The 24512-nt window shown below is 41.1% G+C and overlaps 1 protein-coding gene across 1 annotated transcript in view; it reads left to right on the forward strand.

Annotated features, from left to right (window-relative positions):
- The first annotated feature begins 9987 nt into the window (after positions 1-9987).
- WNT2 (Wnt family member 2) overlaps positions 9988-24512 on the forward strand; it is a 42615-nt gene continuing 28090 nt past the window's right edge. The window contains exons 1-4 of the mRNA XM_032803947.1: positions 9988-10067; positions 11909-12132; positions 19163-19440; positions 22932-23196. Coding sequence (XP_032659838.1) covers positions 9988-10067; positions 11909-12132; positions 19163-19440; positions 22932-23196 — 847 coding nt within the window. The remainder of the gene's footprint in view (positions 10068-11908; positions 12133-19162; positions 19441-22931; positions 23197-24512) is intronic.

Raw genomic sequence — 24512 nt, forward strand, 5'->3', positions numbered from 1 at the left:
AGGTTTACTTATTTGCCCCTTCTATGTTCCTAGACTCCTCTTCAACTTACAGAACTCCAGCCATGTGGCTTATCAGGAGGAGGGAAAGCCTATAGCATAACTCTTCCATATGCACAGGTACTCACCAGCTTTAGTTTCCCTCTGCCACCAAAAACGGAGGAGTGCATTCAGCTGTAGCCCAGTGATTTGAACCAGCAAGCCTTGGAGAAGGAATTTTGCGGGATCTAGCTGTCACAATTATCACTTTTATCTTACAAGCAGTTGCTCGTGCCCCAGTACTATTTCTATGACTTTACCAAGCAGTCACCAAAAAATGTTTGAATAGAAATGGGAAAAAGTGTTACGTATGCAATATTTATTTTCTTTGCTACTGCAAATAAGGTCATCACTAAAACTGTTCTCCAACTAGCTTGCAACATCCAAATGCCAAAGTTCTTCACATCTCTGATTTATCCATTTACAGATTATCATCCTTTTAAATATAGATGGAGTTTTGAAATTTGCAGTAGCTACATCTGTTCGAGGTTTTTCTTTTGTTTTCTGTTATTTTTAGTGTTTAGAGTCTTACATTTCATGGTATTTTGCACACAAATACTTTGGAATTTAAGATGTTAGAGTACTTTATTCTACCATAATTAATCTCATGAATACTCCCTGAGAGAGGTTGTTCTACTTTACAGAAGGACAACTGAGGCACAGAAAGGTTACGTGACATGATCCAAACTGTCAGTGGTACAGACAGGTACAAAGCTCCGAACTCCTCACTCACATTTTAGTGGTGCAACCACTATACCATTTCCTCTCATTTATATTTCATTGCCATCTCAAGCACCAACTAAAAGAGGACATTTTTTTCCTCCGGTTTTGTGGAAGAAAATTAACTTCTCAGTTGAGACCATTAATATGCTGAACTTCAGGCTATAATTTTAAAAAGAAAACCCCTTCAGAAAATAGTTTTGTCGGTATTTCTGTTATAACCCTTTAAGTATAATAGCATATGATCAAATACATATGAAGAAAAGCAGTATTAAAGCAAAAATTATACTTATTGATAAGTTTTTATAATTAAAAGTTACTATCAAGTTCTTTTCAGAAACCAATTCTAGCCTGTAAGTTCTACTAAACTAATTTTATATAGATGAAGTCAACAGAAAGGTAATATTTTTTTTCAAATAAATTCCAGATGTCTTCATTTAACTACTCCACTTTCATGCAAATTAGAAAACATAATAGTGCCCTGGTACCTGATATAGATACACCTTAGAAAATTGGGTTGACAACCATAAACACTGAATCTGTACTGGTTGAAACTTTAGGTGCATCTTAATCTGTTGCAGACTTCACAGATAAATAATCAGTTACAAGATAAATAATTGTACTCTGCAAAAGTTACCTCTTATTTTCTTCTGTATAAATTAGCTTTGATGTGAGAGCAGTTATTGAAGTTAGCCTGAGTTTTATCTTTGTGAATTAACAGATTGAGACTGTCTTATTACTAACTTACATGTTGCTAGTGGTGTTTTCAATTTCTGATTAATATACCTGATCTTGCCTCAGTAAATAACCCAGTAAAAACATTGAAAAGATAGGAGTCAAAATGGCCATCCTTCATATAAAGCATCTATTTCATATCTGACTCATAAGAAATTGTTTTGTTATTGTTAAGCAATCCTGCAAATTACATCTGTGAGCAGTTATGCCCCATGAAATCCTCAGGTTCCCGTTTGGTTTTCAAATTTATTTCATAAAATGTTGATCATTCTAATGGAAACACCACTTAAGTACAAGTGCAGATTTTTTTTCTTTCTCCCTTCCTCCCTCCCAGCTGCATATACTACTCAAGATCACTGTGCAGAGCAACATATACTAGGGAAGGGAAACAGGAATCCTGGAGCAACCACAATGAATTGTCTGAAACTTCAGTTATCAGGGTCACAAGGGCTGTAGTACGGGGGAGGAGAGTGCTTAATTTTGAGGGCAAGACTAAAACTGATCTTTGGTTATTATCTTCCATCATATCACCATATGAAGTTGCATTTAATTTCCTCTTCTCCAATTACTGTTTCTTAAAGGGTGCTCTTCAGGTCCATTATTCTCTGTCTTCCCAGGGAGAGTTTTTCTAATTTCTCTGTCTGTTTTAGTCGTTGTGTCTAAATCATCTTCTCAAACATACCTATAAGAGAGTGGGGAAAAAACTTGAGTGAAGAGGCCCCTTGGAAATCTAGCCCCCAAGTCATGCTGTCTTTAAATTCTGAGCCATTTAGTTTCACTGTGGGTGATTTCAGATAGAAGCAATCCTGTTGAGAGATCTTATTCCTTAAGGTATTGAACCAAAGTCACTATCTTACATCCATAGTAATAATACATTGCTTTGCACTTCTAAGAGGTTGCTGGAGATAAGGTGCTAAAGAACTTTGCATACGTTAATTAGTTAAGCCACACAATACACCTATAAGGTAAAATGGAGATAATACAGAAGTTGTAAATTGAGGCACAGGGAGTTGAGTGAATTGACCATGGCCAACTGTGGCCAGATTTTTAAAGGTATTTAGGTGCCTAGTGTGATTTTTCAATAATGCTTAGACACCTAACTCCTTTTGATATCTGTACCTAGGTGTTTTTGAAAATCCCATTAATCCAGCTGCATTTTTAGGCACTTTACATATCTTTAAAAATCTGGACCTTCGCAACTTGGTGATGGTCTGAAAATAGAACCCAGGACTCCTGACTTCCAGTTCTGTTCTAGGAATAGAGGACATTGCATTTTCAAAGCTAGATTTGTTGTTGAATGTCTAGATCTAAGCAAAGGAAACACACAAAGCTATATTTCCACAACAGGGTCACTGAGTAGTGCTCTTTCTGAGAGCTTTGTCTCAGGGGTACTTTACTGTTCAACAGTGGATCAAAATGTTAACATTTAGAAAAACAATCTTGTTTTGTAGTAAACTGGGACACTGCTCCCCAGCCTATGGAATAATCCTTTGTCCTGACTTAACAGTTCAACTACTCAAGGGAGCGGGAAAATTAGCTGGCTGTAGCCAAGGCTACATAAGGAAATGCCCAGTCCCTGTCCTGTCAGTCTCGGCTGCAAGGTGACAAACAAGTATAGAATTTATATTAAGTTCTCAGTTTTCCCCATTTCTTCCACTATTTTTCCAACAATTTAGCAGAAGAATAAGAGGAAAAAACAACAGGCACAAATCATTGTGCTCTTGTGCTTGATTCCTCTGTCTGACCAGGTACAAGATGTAGCCTGTTTTGCCTTTCTTTGCCTCCTGCCTTTTTAGTTCCCAAACTCCACCAGGCCATCCACCAGCTTGCATTTTTGCTGACGACTACTCTTATGGAGCATATGTCTGCTCCTGCCTCTATATTTCTTTCATCTGCAAACAGGTTCTGAGAAACTATATGTAATTATTTTCTCACTTGTAGAGGTTCTTCCCCTTTCTGCATCCCTGTTAAAGTGCTCTAGACATGCCCTCGGGCCTTATTCGCATTGCTGTTTCCAGCCAGTGGGAAGCTGTGAAGGCCTTAGATCTCCAGCCTCAGTGTTCTCATTATTTTGCAAAAGTCATTTTGGATTAAAGCCATCTCATGGCCTTATTTATACTGAATGGGGAGTAGTAAACGATTCTTCCCCCCTCTGGCTTCCTGCCGGCCTCATGGGTGCCTTGACATTTAAGAGCAGAAGGGAATCTTTTCTGATCAACACCAAGTGGTCTTGCCAGTCCTGTGAAGGAAAACGTGCTTTGGACCTTTCTTTGTCTCCTGTGGGTTTTGATGTACCTTTGCCAGGCTAATGGAAGGGTATCTTTCGAGCCCAGAGATTCCCTCTAGCCCCAGATATCTGTCAGCCAGCAGCACTACAGAGGGCTATTTTTTGAGACATTTTTAACCATTGCTTTATGGTGGGGTGGGGTGGGGCGGGGAGGTTACATCCACAAAGTGCTAATTTTATGCCCATGAACTTTTAAAGATCAAGTTTGTCTTTTCCTGCTCAGAGAAAGGGAAAAGGATCCTTGACCTTCTTGACCAGTTTGAAATGAGATCACTGGCAGGCAGGAGGAAGTATCAAATGAGTGAACATTGGGATCAAGATAGCAAGTATGCTTTTTTTCCATTTTAAGTAAGATCAAGTGTAGTATGTTTCAGTTGCTTCTGGAAGGTTACTTTGAATTGTTCTGCTACAATTAAGATGTATTTTTGAGTCATGTAAGGATGCCTAGAGCATACAGATAGGCACTCTTTTAAGCAATTCTATACATCTAAATTAAAAAATATTGAAGTAGCTAGATACAGTAGTCTCTCTCTGGGTAAGGTATGATGTTCAGCATACTTCCTTTACAATCTCTTCCCACAAAAGCCTGTGGGTGGCCAGGCAATATGCATTGCAAAGATGCTGTGCTTTGTTCTGTGGCACTCCACAGTTCTGAAAACCAGGCCACCTTTATTTAAGTGCTTACTTACAGATTTAGATGCTTAACTTCTGATGCTTATATTTTAAAATCTGGTCATAATGCCATAGGGCATAAAGGCAAAGACAAATGATTCTACTCAATGTCCCCTCCTTTCCTACAAAGGAAATCCTCAACAGCATAGTGCACAATGTGAGCAGAATAAACCCTTTCAATTGATGTGAATTTTTTTGTGTGCACAGCATAATCAGAAAGAGCAATTACAATATCATAAATCCAATATGCAAAAAGCCAAAATAGAGTCAGGGATTGTAATACAGCAATAATTAAATGCACAAAGTGATACTGTCAATCAAATACCAGTGTGTGCAAAAGAAACATCTTTTACCAGGAGTAGTCTTACCAGAATTAAACACAAAATAGAAATCTAAAATCCTAAGCATACACAATTCAAAATTTCACAAGACTTTACTTACTTTAGAAGGCTGAAGATATTTACATAGCTGGTTTTAACACAATTTTCAGAAGTAGTTTTTGACACTAACATTCACCATTTCATTTATTCTCAGTGTCCTCAGATCTTTCACTCTAATCCATTTATTTTTGTCAGTTAAACTAACCAACTCTTGTAGAGTGCCAGGACACTTATGTAGCATCTTTAAACTATGGGTTATTGCTGTTTGAGACAGTGCTAGGTTCCATGGAGGACAGAAAAGATGACCCCTCTCCACAATCTGCCCTATTTGTTCACCTGGACCGCAGTATAGATAGGCCTTCCAGGGAAAAGAGATTTGAAAGAGGGGATTGTCCTATTGGCTGCCTGATTTTCTCCTGCCATGGTTACTGTTATCACCTCATCTGTGGCTTAATTAATATTATTTCTCTCCAGTCTGCCTAAAACACTGCTGATATTTTCCCCCTTGCTCATTTGATCTGATCATGTTCACTACTCTTTCTGGATCCCAAAGCTGCTACTGAAGATTAGCCTGCTCAGCTGCACTTGCAGGTCCTGCCCAGCTTTGCCTTCTCTACATCCTGGATATTGTTTCTTACTGCTTTCTTATCCCTTCACTCTGCCAGGGATTTCCTCACTCACCCTCCTTTTCTCCCTCTCCCGTCTCTACACCATCATTCATGCTCTCCCTATGCATCTGAAGCAAGTTTTATATATCTGGAAATATGGAGGCTACCTATTGGTGGAACTGATAGTGTGTCATTCATAACTTCTCAGTGTGGATAAATGGAGCCTATACACTCCAAAAGCTCTCTCTAATGTTACTTGGTGTCAGTAATTTTGAAATCCAAACTATGCTATATCAGGTTTATGGAGGTTCCTTTCAGTTGGAGGGAAATGAAATGCAAAATGAACATTTCCTTCTGAACTGTTAAATCTTATACCTGACCCACTAATTTGTGATCTGAAGAATTCAGACTTCTGAGTAGGATGATGTTTGTTTGTTTATTTGAGATGAGCTTTTTCGTACATCACAGTGCAGTGCTACAATTCATTGCAGTGCTACAATGGCCATGTTTGATTTTTAAATGCTTGTTTAGCTCCTAAATAATCAAAAGTATTCATAATAGTAAATTCATCGTGCCCTACATTTAGTGTTCCAAAGCACTGTGTTGAAATTCCATTATGCACCTACAGCCGCAATGATTTGCATTTTAAATAATGAATCTAGCATTCAGGAAAAGTGTTAATCGATAGCCCAGAATACTGAAGCTATCACAATGGCTTCCCTTCCCTGCCCCACAAATGTTGTTTCATTTAAGTTAAAATGGTCAAAAGCAGCATTTTTCTTCTGCATAGTAGTTTTAAAGCTGTATTAAATCACTGTTCAGTTGTATGCTTTTGAAAGAACAACCATAACATTTTGTTTGAACATTTCAGAGTTATGAACAACCTTAATTCCCAGTGTTCATAACTCTGAGGTTCTACATTTGTCCCGTTTGCAAATGATCAAGTTTGAACCAATCCTTTTTATTTCCCAGAAGTGTGGGCCATCTCACTTTAGCGTGTGCTTGTGCCAAAATGGGACCAAGCTAGAGAAAAGGGAGCTTAGTTGTACAAACAGAAGCCAAGGCCAAAGCAGTATTCAAGGTTCTCATTAAGGTTAGGGAAATCTGTCTCTATACAATGTCGAGTTGAACATACTGAAGATAACTGCCTGCAGACAGTAACATGCTGTACATAGGTCTAGGGGGAGGGATAGCTCAGTGGTTTGAGCATTCGCCTGCTAAATCCAGCGTTGTGAGTTCCCTCCTCCATAGGGCCACATAGGGATCTGGGGCAAAAATCTGCCTGGGGATTGGTCCTGCTTTGAGCAGGGGATTGGACTAGATGACCTCCTGAGGTCCCTTGCAACCCTGATATTCTATGAAAGGACGAGATAGTTTATCACATTCAAAGATCCTGCATGAGAGAAAGGGGTAGCTCCTGGCTTGTTTGTCACTACCATTCATTTACTGAGACATGACTGTCACTATAAAGACAGGAACTCACATTTTTTTCCATTACACAAGTGGAAAACAAGCAATTCCACTGAAGTGAATTGGGATTTATGCTGGTGTACCTTAGTTCAGGCTCTGCTCCTGGAGCAGCGATATGCAGGGGAACGTGATCCCAGTTCAGTCTCAGGACAGTCTTGAGAGAAGGTAAGTTAACTCTGTCACTAAATGGTACCGGCACAAACCTGGAAAGCCCTAGTGTACCAGCCTGGATTGCTTCCCTAAAGTAAATGTTACTTATAAACCATCCCCAGCCTATACAACAGGAAACCGATTTTAAAACATATTTCAAAGGATCCTACGAATTTAGGTCCACAAATCATATTAAAACGCAATGGATTGTGGTGTGGGTGCTTTCCTTCCTTAGGCTCAAATCCCGAGCTAAAAAGACTGCCCTCTTTTTTTTTAAAAGAGAGGGGGCTTGAGGAAAGGGGGGCAGGTAAGAAATAGGAAACAAGCAATGGTCAGACTTGTCTTGTCTTCACCGGGAGTTTACCACATGCACTATGTGGTAAGAAAACAGCTTTTGTCCTAGTGGCGACTCCCGGGCAACAGCGGGTGCAAGCAGATGGGGTGGCAATGGGAGAAGAGTAGGCGATGGTGGCTGGCTAGCAGGAACACGAGGGTGAGTGGGTGGTCTGCACTGAGGGAACAGGCTGGGGAGGGAATCTGGATCCTGCCCAGCAGTGTCTTTCCCTGTGTCTGATGCGTTCAGCCTCCTGCCTTTCTCCAGAAAGGTTTTATACTCTTACATTTAAAAAAAATCTCCACGGTCTCTCTTGAGCTGGAGTTATCAACTACGGGGCTTTCACAGCCCGCCTGTTTCAGGCGAGGTCATTTCTTCTGCCTCCCCATCGGGTGAACTGCGTCTCCCTTGGCCAGGGTCACTGCAGACTGCGGAGTCGGATTTGTTCAGTCTACCCTGGGTGGGGCTGCTCGGAGCTGGGTTGGCAGCTGGACACGGTTTCCTCTCTATCGCTATTTCTCAGTGTATTCGCTGGGAATGGAAAGCGCAGTTTCTGCTTAACAATTGCCATATGGAAGCCTTCAAATCCCTCCTCAGTGCCCTGGAGGATACAAACTTCCAGGGAAGCATCTTCACTTTCTGGTCTATGTAAATCCTTGCCGAGTTTCCCTGCTTGTAGGCTCCCAGCTCCAGTACCTTGGTCGAGCTGGATCTCGGCCCGCCTCCAGCTCGCTAGAGACACAGACTTGTTGGGCTAGCTACGAGTGACCGCTGATCGCTCCCTGCCCCTTTGGCTGGGCCAAATGACAAAATCCTGCTAGCAGTAAGGTCCGAGGTGCCCTTCCCTGGACCACGCATCGCCTGGGCTTCCCTCCACTCTGAAAGCAGATGGCTGCCGAATGCACTGGTCCTGGGGGGTATAAACCTGTCTTGGGATGGCAGTGACCAACCCTTATTTCAGTTCCGCGGCATCTAAACTAGCGCGGTAGAGTGTCACCTGGAATGTTGCTTCGGGGGAGGAAATCTCTAGCCTGGACGAGATGCTAGAGCCCCGTCAAGCCTAGAGAGAAGTGGGCTTGATCGATTTTTCCCTGCCTCACTATCTTCTAGATAGCAGCCTGCCCGAAGTCGGTTAGGACCTCGTCCAACTTCCATTGAAATCAATGGAAAAATTCCCTTTGACTGCAACAGGAGTTGGATCAGGTCCTAAATCTGCAATCCAGTCACCTTTCAGAGCGTTTGTTCTCTCTGTCGCCCCACTCCCTTAGAGAAGTTTAATTTGATCTTCAGTACATGGTATTTGAACACACACACCCACAAATTGCTTTGCAGCAACAATGTAGTGAGATATGATCTGTTAGTCTGGGCAAAGTTTTAAATGTAATTTGAAAGGGACAATTGAGCCGGACAGTTGTCTGGTTTCCAGGTGGCACTTGAAGGAGCTAAGCACAGTAATTCACATACTAAACGTGTGCAATATGGATGCTGTGCTGTCATGTGAGCTGGCCTGACTATTTACAATGTGTTTGTTTTAACCGGTTGTTCTCTGCCGGACTGTTGTCTGAAGAGTCTGCCACACAGTCAATGCGCTACAATTCGGAGTAGACTGTTCGGGCCAAAAGTCAGGAGAAAAGAGGAAGCTGCTTTGCTAGGAATCGGGGTGATATTTACACGAACAAGACCTCAGCGTGTTAAATAACATGTTACCGAGTTTTCACACTTAAATGTGCTTGCGTTCACTGTGTTCATTTCACCCGGTCTCTATTCTTTTACAGAATCACCTTCAGCAGTTACAGTTCGTGTCCTCAGATGTGAAGAATTTAGACCATTCCCCTTCCTAATTGCCTAGGGCGGAGATTAATAAAAAAATCAAAATCATGGAAATATTTCCTTTTTATACATATAATGTCATAGTCCAGTTGCATGGTTCATATGGCGTGTCTGTATCTATAATTCCATACACACACGTGAATGAAATACCGTATAAAACGTTATATATCGATACCAGGTATTGAGAAGTGCTAAGTATTTTCCGTTGTTTGGCGACTTCACTGCTGTATTCTCAATAGTAACGTATCCCGGGCACGGTTTGGTAATTGTGTAGGGTTTGAATTAACTCTGTTTGGATTTAAGGTTATTGAAAGGCAACTGGCTCATCGGGATTCCTTCCCTAATCAGAGGTGTTACCTCCTCCAATGTCTCTTGACATCGTTTCATCCATCAGCGTTAAGAAAGAAAGAAAGGCAGAACCCACCCAGTCTGTAAGCAATCCACACCAGCCCCTCAGCTTTTCTCTGACCGCAGAAGAGCTGCATCAGGGCAAGGAAGAAGGATGAGAGCGGGCTGATCTGGTTGCCCTCCTTGAGGATGTGATTCTGGACAAATTGAGCAGACTTCAGAGTTCTGCACAGACATATTATAGAGCGTATCAGTAAATCTGACCCCTGGCAACCGTGACATGGGAATGGTGAGACTCTAGATCCAGTGAGGAGAGAAGCCCTCAAGGTGCATTTGGTTCTGTGTCAGTAGTTTTTGTTCCATGGGATTTCCTCCGCCTTTCGCATTAGAACCGATGTGGAGTGAAGTGTTTCTAATATGAACTTTCGCTTTGGGATCTGGTTCGCTGTTCCACTGATCTTGTTCTGGGAAACCCCAGAAGTCACTTCTTCGTGGTGGTAAGTTCTGCAATTACAAGGGGTTTATTTGCTCTTGGGTAAGGTGGGATAAAATTAATGGTAAACTAGAAGAATTGACACTCCCACCCCTTTAGTGATCACACAAAAATATATCGCCGCCGGCTATTCAGATACAAAACCCCCAATCCTAAATCGGTCCGAATTATCCTACATCTTCTCTCAACTTCTCTTTTCCCTCCCAGCTCCCACTCCTCCTTCCCCATCCTTAACAACTAAACGTCTGTTTTACTACATGTCCAAGTAGGACTCTTTGATCTGAGGACCGATCAGAGCTTTTAGCATGGACAGTAACAGCAGAGTCAGTTGGAGGTTGATTAAAATACACCCCGCATAGGTCCTATCACCAATTATATATAGAATCCGTGTAAGAATCGGCCGAAAGAAATGTATGAAGATTTTGCATATGGCATGCAATAAGTTTTTGCATCGTTCAGGTTCAGGGATATATCTGATTAATTCTCCTTGATTGAATATCCTTGCTCCTTTATTTACTTATTTTTCATGTAAAATGACAGCTGAACAGGAACTTGTCAGAAAATCTGTCGGGTAACAATGCAGTGGCCAAATGAATCGATGAAAATAAGAGGCATGGTGCAGTTTGTACTAGGGCAAAGTGAGAGAGAGAGAGAGAATTGTCAGAATAGTCTAGAGCAGAATTTTGTTCAAACCCTCGATCCCCTCCAGCCTTTCCTCCAGGAGAGAAAAAAATGTTTCTCATCGCTGAATTAAAACCTCCAAATGAATAGTGGACAAGCCTGTAGGGACCACAGCTCCTAGTTCAAAAGATATTTGAGCTGGTTGTGATGCTCCTAAGCGAGCTGCAAAACACGGGGCTAATTAAGGGGGCGCCTAAATCTGAGATTTCCTTCAGAAAATGGGGTCTTAAAACAAAACAAAACAAAACAGACAAACCTCACTGAGGAGTTTAACTTCCCCTTGTAAACATACTGACCAGGGAATGCATTTAACCTTGACACGGCTGACACTGGATCAAAGGTTGATTTATCAGACTGGCCATTTTTCAATACAACTGCTAGTTCTGTTTCCTAGGTGCATAAACATTATTTATTGCCAGGGCTTTTTGTCACGGTGTCTTTTACCTGTTACCGAATATCTATACATTTTTTTTGCAAACAACAGCTTTAACGATTTGATGAGCTTATAAGCGAATGAAAACACGGCAAAAAGACATTTGCTCCTGTTTGATCGCTTCAAAAGACAGCCATGGCGGTTTGGGTTTTCTAAGAGATACCTTTCTAAACAGTTCAGGGCTAATTGCGAACATCTGGCTACAGATGATGATGTCATTTAGAAAAAAAATGACAAAACCCAAAGTAAGGCGCTATGAAGGAGATTTTGGTTCTTCCAAAGGCTCAGGAGGAATATCGGGCAGGCAAACGATTTTGAAAGGATTTCTACCAAAAAAGCAAATGCGGCTGTAAATTAGACTCCACATTAAATGGACTCTGGACCAGCGGATGATCTGAATGCAGTCCCAGCAAGAGCCGACTTAGCCGCTGTGGGGCCTTTGCTCCTTGGAGGGAAATAAGAGGAAAGCGCAGGGAACCGTACAGAGCGCTGGAAGCAGCGTTGGCTCCTGGCAAACAGCCAGGCAGAAGGGCACATGTCCCTGTTCGAGTCCCACTCGCCGGCCCCTCCCCAGTAGCTCCCCATACCCACGCAGTCCCCTCCTCGCAGCTCATCCTCCCCCAGTCCGTGCCCCCCCCACCCCGCTAGCTCAGCCTGTCCGCGCACGCACCGCCGCTCGCCCGCGGGCCCCACTCCTCGCCCCGCTGCTTATGCGCCTTTGCTCCCCGCAGGTACATGGGGGTCGTGGGCTCGTCGCGGGTGATGTGTGACAACGTGCCGGGCCTGGTGAGCCGGCAGCGGCAGCTGTGCCAGCGGCACCCCGAGGCCATGCGCTCCATCGGGCTGGGCGTGGCGGAGTGGACGGCAGAGTGTCAGCACCAGTTCCGCCAGCACCGCTGGAACTGCAACACCCTGCACTGGGACCGGAGTCTCTTCGGCAGGGTCCTGCTACGCAGTAAGTGCTCGGCCTGCGGGGGGACCCGTGAGGCGCCTCCGCCTGGGGCACGCGCGAGTCACCACTGGGGGAGCAGGCGGGATCCCTGTCCCCGGTGGGGGTGTGGGGGAGAAGGCGGGATCCTGCCCCTGGCGGACAGTTGAATTGCGCACAACACGTGGGGGTCACACGAGCTATGAACCAGCACGTGCAGAGAAAGTCGGAGAAGCCGCCCATGTGCCCTAAGAGGCTCCACCCGCAACGGGAGACTAATCTGCCCTTAGCGTGCTCCTGGTGAGTCATTAGCGGAGAGACCTGAGGCAGCCTGACACTGACACACGTGCCTTTCGGAGAGCTGGCTGCAGCGTGTGTGTGTTGGGGGGTGCGTGACATCTGCTTCCAGCCCTTAGAGCCACGAAGCGCGCTCTGCTGTTCCCTGGCTGATGCTTCGCAGACGGTGTTGCGCTCATGCTACCATGTAATCACCCGGCCCCTGGGATGGGAGGCGGCCAAAAGTACAGCACAGCGTCTCTAGGCTTCGCCTGGGGAGCGATCATCCCACCATTACCCTCCGCAAGAATGAATTCATTGCGACTGTAAATTAGTCTGTGTTCTGGGAGTACTTCTAAACGCGCTGAAAGGACTAACGCTCCCTGCCTCCACCTAGAGCTCTGCTGGCCACTTAAATATTGTCACCAGCGAATCAGCCTCACGTGCTTTTTGTCTTCAGAAAAGCTTTACCAGTAACCTTGGTGACGGCTGCTTGGAGTTGTTAGCTACATTTCCCACAACCCACAAACTATTAAGTGCATTACAAAGTGTTGTTAAAACTGACGATGTTTGAAACAGGAGAGTAGCGCCTGTGAAATGGTTCTCGATTTATTTCTTTAAAACAATAGTTGTTTGAAATCTTTGGATCATAAATCAGAAAAAAAAATTAAGTCAATTTACGATAACCCACGAATAATACAATTAACAAGGGGATTCATTTATTATGTACTTTGGCACAGCTCCTCAGCTGGTGCATATTGTCACAACTCCATTGATTTTAATGCAGCTATGACAATGTACATAAGCTGGGGATCTGCCCTTTTAAAGTTAATTCTTAGCACTATTTTAAGCTTTGTCATGGTTATGTAATTTCAGGGGGAAATATGGTATTGTTCTTTGTCAGGCAAAGAATCAGAAACAGTCTCTAGATAAGAAGCCTTGCTCTGTAGGTGCATACAATTGTTAGTTTACAAGTAAGATTAAATTTATATAACCATGTTATTATAAAATGTTATTAGTCAACAAACACTTCTTACAAGACAAATATATCAAAGCATGAGGAGTAGATGGCCTGTAAACCAGTCCCAGGTATATATAACTCATTATCCTAGAGCACTACACTTTGGCAAAAGAAATGCATCTTCCATTTTGTAAGTAACTCAAATTTAGCTGTGAATTTCCTTTGTAAAAATGCTTAACTTCAAAACACAAGTGTGAAAGAGGACAATTAGAACCAAATTCTGCTGTTCTACTGATTTATGGCTCTGACGTTTAGGTTGCATATGCAGGTGAGTATGAAAGTACAGAATATCATCTGTTGATGATAGGTGGGTGTAAATGGAAACTGGCGTTAATATCGTTCCTGTTCAGTTAATATTAGAATTAGTTAATATAATTGCAGTTAACTCATGCAATTTACTAAAAAATTAATCATGATTAAAATATTGTGATTAATCGCAGTTTTAATTACACTGTTAATAGAATAGCAGTTGAAATTTTAAATATTTTGGATGTTTTCTACGTTGTCAAATATATTGATTTCAGTTACAACAGAGAATATAAAGTGTACAGTGCTCACACTATATTATTATTTTTGGTTACGAATATTTGCACCGTAAAAATGATAAACAAGATAATTAGTATGCAATCTATTAATTGTGAAAGTGCAATTTATAAATGTAGATTTTGTTGTTGTTACATAACTGCACTCAAAAACAGAACAATGTAAAACTTTAGAGCCTACAAGTCCACTCAGTCCTACATCTTGTTCAGCCAATTGCTAAGACAAACAAGTCTGTTTACATTCACGGGCGATAATGCTCCTGGTTTCTTATTTACAATGTCACCTGAAAGTGAGAACAGGTGTTCACATAGCACTTTTGTAGCCTGCATTGCAAGGTATTTACATTCCAGACATGCTAAACATTCATATGCCCCTTCATGCTTTGGTCACCATTACAGAAGACATGCTTCCATGTTGATGACGTTCATTTAAAAAAAACAAGTGTTAATTAAATTTGTGACTGAACTCCTTTGGGGAGAGTTGTATGTCTCCTGCTCTGTGTTTTACCCGCATTCTGCCATATATTGCATATTATAGCAGTCTCAGATGATGATCCAGCATGTTGTTCGTCTTAAGAACACTTTCACGACAGAATTGACTAAATGCAAAGAAGGTATCAATGTGAGATTTCTAAAGATAACTACAGCGCTTGAATCAAGGTTTAAGAATCTGAAGTGCCTTCCAAAATCTGAGAGGGACGAGGTGTGGAGCATGCTTTCAGAAGTCTTAAAAGAGCAACACTCCAGAAACTACACCAAAAAAGAAAATCAACCTTCTCCTGGTGGCATCTGACTCAGATGATGAAAATGAACATGTGTCAGTCTGCACTGCTTTGGATCATTATCAAACAGAACCAATCATCAGCATGAAAGCATGTCCTCTGAAATGGTGGTTGACGCATGAAAGGACACACGAATCTTTAGAACATGTGGGACGTAAATATCTTGAAACACCAGCTACCACAGTGCCATGCAAATGCCTGTTCTCATTTTCAGGTGACATTGTAAACAAGAAGCGGGCAGCATTACTTTCAGCACATGTAAACAAAATTATTTGAGCGAGTGGCTGAACAAGAAGTAAGACCGAGTGGACTTGTAGGCTTTAAAGTTTTACATTGTTTTATTTTTGAATGCAGTTTTTTTGTGTGCATAATTCTACATTTGCAAGGTCAATTTTCATGATAAAGAGATTTGCACTACAGTACTTGTATTAAGTGAATTAAAAATACTATTTCTTTTGGTTTTTACAGTGCAAATATTTAGAATAGAAATAAATATAAAGTGAGCACTGTCCATTTGGTATTCTGTTTTGAAATTGAAATCAGTATATTTGAAAATGTGGAAAACATACAAAATGTTTAAATAATGGGAATTATATTATTATATTATTAACAGCACGATTAATCATGATTAATTTTTTTAATCGCTTGACAGCCCTAGTTAATACTGTTTAGAGATGAGATGACAGGAAGACCACCTTCAGAACACATACATGGCTGCTTTACCTGTGCTTCCCCCACTGCACAACCCCAACATTGTGCATAATAACCATCTAGGCTGCAAGTACAGCTGAGGTTTTGTAGCCACATTGTGACTCTCTCATCTGACCCAGTCATGGAAAATATCCCAACTGCAGCATTTTTCCTCAGACAGACAGGTGTCACCGAGCTTGTTGTGTTTTCATCACCCATTTTGCCTAAGTGCATTCTGGGAAAATCTAAGCAGCCATCCCAAACTGCCTCAGCAAGAGATAGAATGCAAACTGAATGGCACCAGCACCAAGTGGAACAATGCACCCTGGGATTTCTGCTACCACATAGAGCATTGGGAAGGAGGCCTGGTCAAACTGATGACATAGGCACAGGTAGCATTGAACATTCTCTCAGGTGCTTGGCTGGTTCATACTCTCATACTCAGCTTCTAAGTGATCGCTGTGTGTGGGGTTAGAAGGAATTTTCCCCCAGGTCAGATTGGCAGTGACTTTGAACTGGGTTCATTTCCCTCTATAGCATGTGGGTACGGATTACTTGTCAAGATTATCTAGGTGTGTTTCACTTAATCATTTCCTTGCCATTGCAGGGGCATCAGGCACTGGTGCACCTTGGTCTCTCCTATTATCTGCATGTGGCACATAATAGGCAGTCTCCTGTGGGTTGTAATATTATGATTTAATTTTGGTTGTTGGGTTTAGGGTGTAGATGCTGAGTGGTGCTGGTGGCCTGTGATTCATGGGAGGTCAGTCTAAATGATCTGGGAGTCCCTTCTGGCCTTAAACTCTCTGATTCACACTACGTCAGGGGGTCCCATCCAATCTATGTCTCTGGTAATGGAGATACATGGTTGGCCCCTATGGTTGCTAATACAGTATTAACAATGTTTCCTGTGGATACAAATCATGTTTATGATTACCATCTGTCCTGGTTTTCCAGGGATTGGCCCTTATTTTAGGTAGCTGTCCCAGGAAATCTGCAAGTCTTCTGGGACATTAAAAGTCCTGATTTTTTTTTGTCAGTCATCCCCCTGTTGGCTCCTGCAGTCCTAGAGGGTGTAGTGGGAGGAGCCATGGGCAATGATTCCTGCTCAGATGGAGCTCTAGCTCTGGAGCCTCTGAGAGCCATGGGGACAGGTCAGCGTCGGAGCAGTGAGCAGGACGGGGAGCTTGGGGCTGGCAGCACCCAGTCACTGCTGTTTAGGTATTAGGTGTGGAGGGCCACCACCAGGCAGGAGAGAGGTGGATCCAGCCAACGCTGCATCCTGTTTGGCCAGGTTGATGCCTGGGGCAGCCCTGGGATCCGGTGCCCTCCCCCAGGGTTGAGATGAGGCGACAGTGCTGTGGGTAGGGAGGAAAGCAGTACCCAGGGATGTATGTGGTGTAGTATGGGAGAGCAGGCAGATGTCCTTGTTTTTTGTACCTCAGAAGTGGCAACCATAAATCATGTTTAGTGTCAGCCAGTTTCACTAACTGGTTACAAAGTGAGGTCAAGTTGTATAGATAGGGTCTATGTGGCACACAGGGCCTTTTATTTGTTACAAGAGATGTCTGTGTATATTAGACCTGGTCAGGAATTTTCCAACAGAAAATTAAGTTTCTGCAAAATTTTTTGAATTTTTTTCCATCAGGAAAATCAAAATGAAATATTTTATTTCACATTGGCTTGACCCAAATTGGAATATTTCATTCTGTTGAACTGACCTGAAACATTTTTGTTTTGAATCAGTTCAATAAAATATTAAACTGCTACTGCCTCTTGGGAGTTGTAGTTCTCGCCCCCATTCTTTCCTATGGGCTGGGCTCCCTGAAGGAATACATCTCTCAGAATGTAACACGGGTTCCCACCTGACCAAGCTGAATGATGCATCATGAGAGTCAAAAACTCTGCTGAGTCTGCCCAGCAAGGGAGAATGGACTATCAGGCTCCTAAACACCAACAACTCCCAGGAAGTGATCAATAGGAAAATGCAATTTAGTGTTGAAATAACTCAAAATCAAGTAGTTTTGGTCAGTTCAACAAATCCAAATGAAACATTTCAACAGTTGTGAATCAAAATTTGTCAGAAATGCTATTGTGTTAGTACATGAGTGTGAGGAGCCAGGTTAGTTAACATTATCTTTATCATTACTTTGTGGTCACAGCAGACAAGACCAAGTCCTTTTCAGCACCGTGGTACAATGCAGGTCCAATTTTGGTTGAGGATTCTAGATGCTACTGGAATATAAATGTTAAATACTAATAAGTAAAGTCAGTGAATCATGATTGAACCTTGTTCCCCTAGGGTTTATTCATGAGGGGATGATACAATCCAGAATTTTTCCAGTCTACACCTATTACAAAGTCATGGTCAGCACAGTGATTGCTAATTTGACTCTTTGAAGTCAAATTAACATACTTTAACATGATAAAAGTTTGTAGTGAAGACAAGCTCTGAAAGGATAGATTCCTTTTATTCCTAGGGGTTTAGCCAGTGCATGAAGGTACACTTCTCACCTTCCTGTGCTAGTTTTAACATAGTCTTAAAGACTGCACTTTTCAGCACGAACTTACTTTTCTAAATGTCTCTTCTGGAAATAGTCTCATTTGTACAACTCGTAATCCTTTGCTGTCCATTGGCTGTTTGAGATGCTTTTCAAAACAGTCATTTGGTAATTGTGTTCTTCTCTGGAAAACACAGATTACTACTTAATACAGATATTCCTATAATTAATTTCAAGTAGATTGCATGGTAGTTTTTTAAACAGCTGAGGTAAGTGTAATTTAATATGATGTAGATATGGTTTCCTGGTTTTTAATAAGAAGGCTGGCAGAAGTCATTTTCAGCCCACTGTTATAAAATTGTAACTGAAATGAGCAAACTTTAAATCTGAAATGAGCAAGAGCTTCAAGGCTATACAATATTTTGCTCTTCCAGTTGACATACAGTGTGCTTTAAAAAGTCTCTGGCTTCTTAATATCACCAAGCTGTTTTGTGTTTTCTGATTGCAAAACTCAGTTTTTCTTCAAGTTGTTAATATACCTGTTGTGGCAACCATTAATAAGTACACACACTAATAATGAAATACAGCACTGTTTGAAAGCAAAAGTGTATTAAGACCCTAAAGAGTTTTATGTCTATCAATATAGCACAGTTGTGTATTATGAGTTACTACTTATTAAAATAATTTTATGTAGCTATTGCACTGAAATATGTACCTTTTACCTTATGAGAGGGCATAGTCTGTAGAGTAATAAAATATCAGAAAACAGAACTGTATGAGTACTTGGCATGTGGAAGTGCAATTATAAGGCTAAATTCTACTCAATCACACAAATAGTCCTATTGACTTCTTCAGTGGTTCTTATTTGCATGAATAAGGTGAACAGGTTTGGCATGTAGGTAGGAAGCTTGTTTTCTTGCAGTACAATCAAAGATTTCTAAATTCACTAAAACAGCGATCCTAAAAGTGTATGTATATAATACAACTCATCTATGAAAGTGTATTAATAAATACTAGAAACAAACTTGTAGTGAATCCCAATCCAAGATTTCTGTTAATGAGCTTTTACTAGAAAGGGGCCCAAATTCAAGCCATATGTAATTCTCTAGTGAAATTACACCAGGTGTGAATTCAACCCCATTTCTCTTTTGTACATTGTGAAGTTCAGCATAAATGGATCTTAACCATTAAAATTATCTGGAACTGAATATCTCAACCATCTTAAGGCCAGCCTTCTTGTTTCAGGTAGCCGGGAGTCTGCTTTTGTGTATGCCATCTCCTCTGCTGGAGTTGTATTTGCTATCACAAGGGCATGTAGTCAAGGAGAATTAAAATCCTGCTCCTGTGATCCAAAGAAGAAAGGGTCTGCCAAGGACAACAAGGGCCACTTTGATTGGGGTGGCTGCAGCGATAACGTTGACTATGGTGTCAAATTTGCCAGAGCATTTGTGGATGCCAAAGAAAGGAAGGGAAAAGATGCCAGAGCACTAATGAACCTTCACAACAACAGAGCTGGAAGAAAGGTGGGTGTGACACTTCTTACTTACTAAAACTTATCTTCTCTAAATGACCTAAAATTCCTTGACCTAATAACAAAAAATGGAAACATATCATTCTGGGGGCATTACCCTTTGAGACTCATTAACATATCTCAAAAATGCATTTGGGATGAAATTCACTCTGTGGAGAGGGCCAGTGTAAGATCTACTGCACCACTTACATGCCCACTTCAGGCCTCAATCCTGAGAAGGTTTACAAACATACACTTAATTTTATGTACAGTGAGTAGTTGTCCTATTGAAATCAATGAAATTATTCATGTCAGGAGATCAGACTAGATGGTCTGGTGGTCCCTACAGGCCTTAGATTCTATAACAGGGGTTCCCACCCAAGCACGAAGACAACTGTGTGCCAATCTGCTAAGCACTTGCATAAGTCTTTGCAAGATCAGAGTGTAAGTGAGAGTTTAATTGGTGTCTAGACCTTGCACATAGGTGAATTCTAACCTGGGTGAATAAAGAAGGGAAACCTTTGAATACACTCAAAGACCACAGCAAAGGATTGGTTTAGCTGCCAAAGAGCAAATCCTTCTACCCCAACAATGAAATAAAACAGCATAATGTACATCCACATGGGGACAATAAACATGCAATAGAAATTATCAGAGGGGGTGAAATATAGCTACTTCACTAATCTAAAAAATAAAATAAATAGAAACAAATTGCACTTGTTTAGCCCAAAGGCTCTGACCCAACCTTTATCCAAACACTGTATTAAAATAACATCCTTGGAACTTCCAAAATAGTCTTTACTTTTGTTAGTAAAATGGCAATAAACTGCTAGGCCTGTTGCCTACTGCTTGTGCAGTGAGTTGGAAAATACACACACTCACCGTTTTGCCTTGGGATTTATAGAATATATATAAATGAATATGGTCCATGTGACTGGAGTGTATTGATTAATTATTCAAGGACATAAGAAAATCATCATATGCACAGCATCTGAAAAATTGTCATATAGCCTCTGTACTTTCACTGAAGAGATTTACTTGTTAAAAATGAAGAATTTTGATGACTTTGTTCAAGAATCTCTGTTCTTTTTGCATCCAAATTAAATAGGAAGTATATTTTTCGTATTTTGTGTGATTTGTTTTAAAAAAAATTCTCTAAAATGGATATGAAGTCCTCTTATATTAGCCATTCTCCATAAGAAAAATGTGTCCCCTTTTAGCCCCTGATTTGGTTAATTCTGATGAATGTAGATGGTCTTCCGGGTTAGTTAGTTTTGCTTTTTCCTGATGGTGCCTCTCCCGCTAGTTTCAAATGGTTGTAGACAACACATTGTTTAGCCAGATGAGATTATCCAATCCAATGAAGAGTCAGAATGGTCAGTCAAAGAGAGCTATCTCAATGCTTTATAGTGTAAGGGATTGACTGTAAGGGATTGTTATATATGAGACAGAGCATGATTTTATATGGTGAAAGCTCCTTGGCTGGGAGTATCCGCTGTCCATGCAATGCTAAAAAAAATAAACAACCATTAACATTGATCTGGAAAGGTACTGCCACATCTAGTAAGTGAATAGGTTGGGGACATAAGATCAATGAAGAGACTTCAGGAAATGTATTAAGTTTAAACTAGCCAAGAAACAAGAGAGTTATAAATCAAATCCTTTTATGCTTTAGAACCTGGTTTTTAGAAGGGGGTTCCCTCTTTGTACCCACAGTTTAGTGGTTTGAATTTAATTAGAAACGGGTGTCCTTTACCTGCCTCATTACCTGAATGTATCAACAAATCTGGCAGTTACAGGTCTAGATGAAGTAAATTGTATCCACAGTTATTTTTCCTCTGCAAAATGAGAGGCCAGATTGTGATGAGAGGCCCTTTCAAAAGCAGGCCCTTACATTTTAGTAAATCAAAACATCCCATATGCACCAAATGAATGGCCATATTGTATATCATTATCTGAGCATCACTGAAGAAAAAACCTCCCATATCTTAATGGGCAGTTTCTGATGTCTGAGGCCTCAGTTCAGCAAGGTACTTAAAACATGTGCCTGACTTTAAATACTGAGTAGTCTCATTAATTTCTACTCACATGCTTAAAGTTAGACATATGCTTAAATTATTTGCTGAGCTGGGGCCTTGTTTTAATACTAAGTTCATCAGTCCAGATAGGACTGTGAGAATGTCAGTGACTGATTTGAACCATAGTAATGTTGGGGGGGATGCCCCCTGCAACAATAATCTAATACATTGTTTACCAGTCACAGAAGAAAACCAAAGATGCTGGTCTGTTACTCTGGGTATGTAATATACTGTAGTTTCTTTAGAAAGCTCTTGGTTGGAAAAGGCCATTCCAGTCTACTCCAGCTCCATTAATATGGCTTTTTTTTCCTGCAACACAAACTCTAAAGTGCATGCGTTTTATGAATCTTGAGAATAAACTTCCAGAGATGTGATTGTCATAGATCAAAGTCTATGTGCTACGACTTATCACATAATTAATAAATTAACCCATTGTTTGTTCAGTGACATACAAATATGTTAAAACTCTGACCTAAAGCTCAGACTGCTTTAATGCTATCCAGTCATTATATGAATGATATAGATGAAGGCCTCCAATGCAAAGCAATAAAATTCTTATACACCTTTCTAAAAAAAAATTGTAAAAATGGGAGTTATACATATATTTTACTTTCAAGTGCCATGTAGATAAAAATGACTAGCTCACATCGGATGCCCTAGACTGATGAGATAACACACTTTATACTGTCTGTGTAAAATAAAATTACTAGGAAACAAGATTAATTTCTAAGCCACATTTAAGAAACTCTTTGTAGATCTGGATAGGCACTCAGATACCATGGTTAGATCTGGATGAGAAATAGAAAAATTACTGTAAACATGTTTATATTGGATTTTGACCTGCTTTCCACTGAAATTTTGATGAAAAGGTTAGTTGAAATTGTGAATTTCACATTCTTTTGATCAATTTTAATCACAGTGAAGGAGCTCTTGGAAATGGGCAACCTCATAAAAAGTGAGATTGGCAGGTCTGATGTGGTGTTACCTCAAGCTGAATGACAACACAGTAAACCCAATAGTATTTCCAAGGGGATAGATTCTGCCTTGTTATGCATGTGCATTCCCATTGACTTAAAGACATTTGTGTTCTGTCACTAGAGATTAATTTCTGTCCCAGATATCAGTAGATCTGGAAAGGAGGGAAATGATTTCTCAGTAGTGTTGCCTGGATCTTCAGAGAGACTGAAAGTAGCAGGAGAGGAGAAAACACCAATCTTGAAGGTTGTTGGTATAGTTGAGTAAACTAAGCAGACTGGCCTAACCTTGTGAGGATGACTCATTGCTGCCAGTGGGTGTCACCACAGACCATGATTACAGGAGCCATTACAAAGCTGAGACTGCAGGATCAATGGGAGGAGAGTGAAAAAACATAAATTAAAATGTAGCCTGTTTTACTTGTTTATGTTTCACTGGCTTTTTTTGGCAGGCTGTGAAGCGGTTTTTGAAACAGGAGTGCAAATGTCATGGTGTGAGTGGATCATGTACTCTGAGAACCTGCTGGCTGGCCATGGCAGACTTTAGGAAAACAGGAGATTATCTATGGAGAAAATACAATGGAGCGATTCAGGTGGTCATGAATCAAGATGGCACTGGTTTCACTGTGGCTAACAAGAAATTTAAGAAGCCCACCAAGAATGACCTGGTATACTTTGAGAGCTCGCCAGACTACTGTATCAGAGACAGGGATGTAGGTAAGCTTGAGTTACCACACATACATGGTTTGATTTCAGACTTTTATTACTTGAAGGTTAAAAAATGACCATCAGTATTGGATTTACATATTTCCCTCATTCTTTCCATCACTCTTTATTACCTAAAGTCAGAAGGACAACTCAGTACACGAGTGAGAGATAATACAGCTTCTCTGCTAGCAAAATCCTGGCCTTCTCTAAACTTTAGAGAACCAATTGTACCAATATTGTACATACTTTGGGGGGTTTGTGGCAATGAGAACAGTAGTTTCTAATTAGCTTTTCAGTGAAACAGTCATACAGTTCTCCAGATTGGATTTAAACTAGGGTTCAATCAATAAGATGACACTACATGATTCACTAATGCTGTTATATTCCCAAGAATGGAGCAGAGTCTACAGTTGCATGTATTCCCTTTTCCCTCCTAAACACACTCTATGTCAGTGATTCTTAAGCATTTTGGGTGCTGTCTCCACGTACTACACACCTTCTCATATTCAACTGCATTCTAATCTGCAGGAGGGTTGAGCTCCAAACAATTACCAGGCGGAAGGGCTTGGAGTAGTCCCAGTTTCACTATGGGTTAGAGATTGCACAACTGAACCAGAGACAGGCATTGGTTTTGAGCCAGAGCACAACATGGCAGCTCCTCACTGAGGCAGGGAGGAGAAGTGTGTAGCGTATACCAGTGCAAATCTGAATGCCAGTGCATTCTACACTTCCTCTCCCTGCCTCAGTGAGTAAAAACTATTGGTTTCTATATTTCTTTTTAAATGGTTTGGCTCACGGTCAGGGTTCCTTTCCCACTCTGAACTCTGGGGTACAGATGTGGGGACCCACGTGAAAGACCCCCTAAGCTTATTTTTACCAGCTTAGGTTAAAAACTTCCCCAAGGCACAAATTCCTTTCTAGCCTTAGTATTGCTGCCACCACCAAGTGAATTAAACATGTAGAGAGGGCCACTTAGAGCCCTACCTCACCCCAAAATATCCCCCCAAGTCCCTACACCCCATTTCCTGGGAAGGCTTGAGAATAATGTCCTCACCAGTTGGTACAGGTGAACAGAGACCCAAACTCTTGGATCTTAAGAACAATAAAAAATCAATCAGGTTCTTAAAAGAAGAATTTTAATTAAAGAAAAGGTAAAAGAATCACCTCTGTAAAATCAGGATGGTAAGTACTATGCAGAATAACAAAAGACTCAAACACACAGAGGATTTCCCCTCTAGGCAAAACTTAAAGTTACAAAAACAGGGATAAACCTCCCTCTTAGCACAGGGAAAATTCACAAGCTAAAACAAAAGGTAATCTAACGC

The sequence above is a fragment of the Chelonoidis abingdonii genome, chromosome 1 (genome assembly GCF_003597395.2).
Source record: "Chelonoidis abingdonii isolate Lonesome George chromosome 1, CheloAbing_2.0, whole genome shotgun sequence".
NCBI classification, from domain to species: Eukaryota; Metazoa; Chordata; order Testudines; family Testudinidae; genus Chelonoidis; species Chelonoidis abingdonii.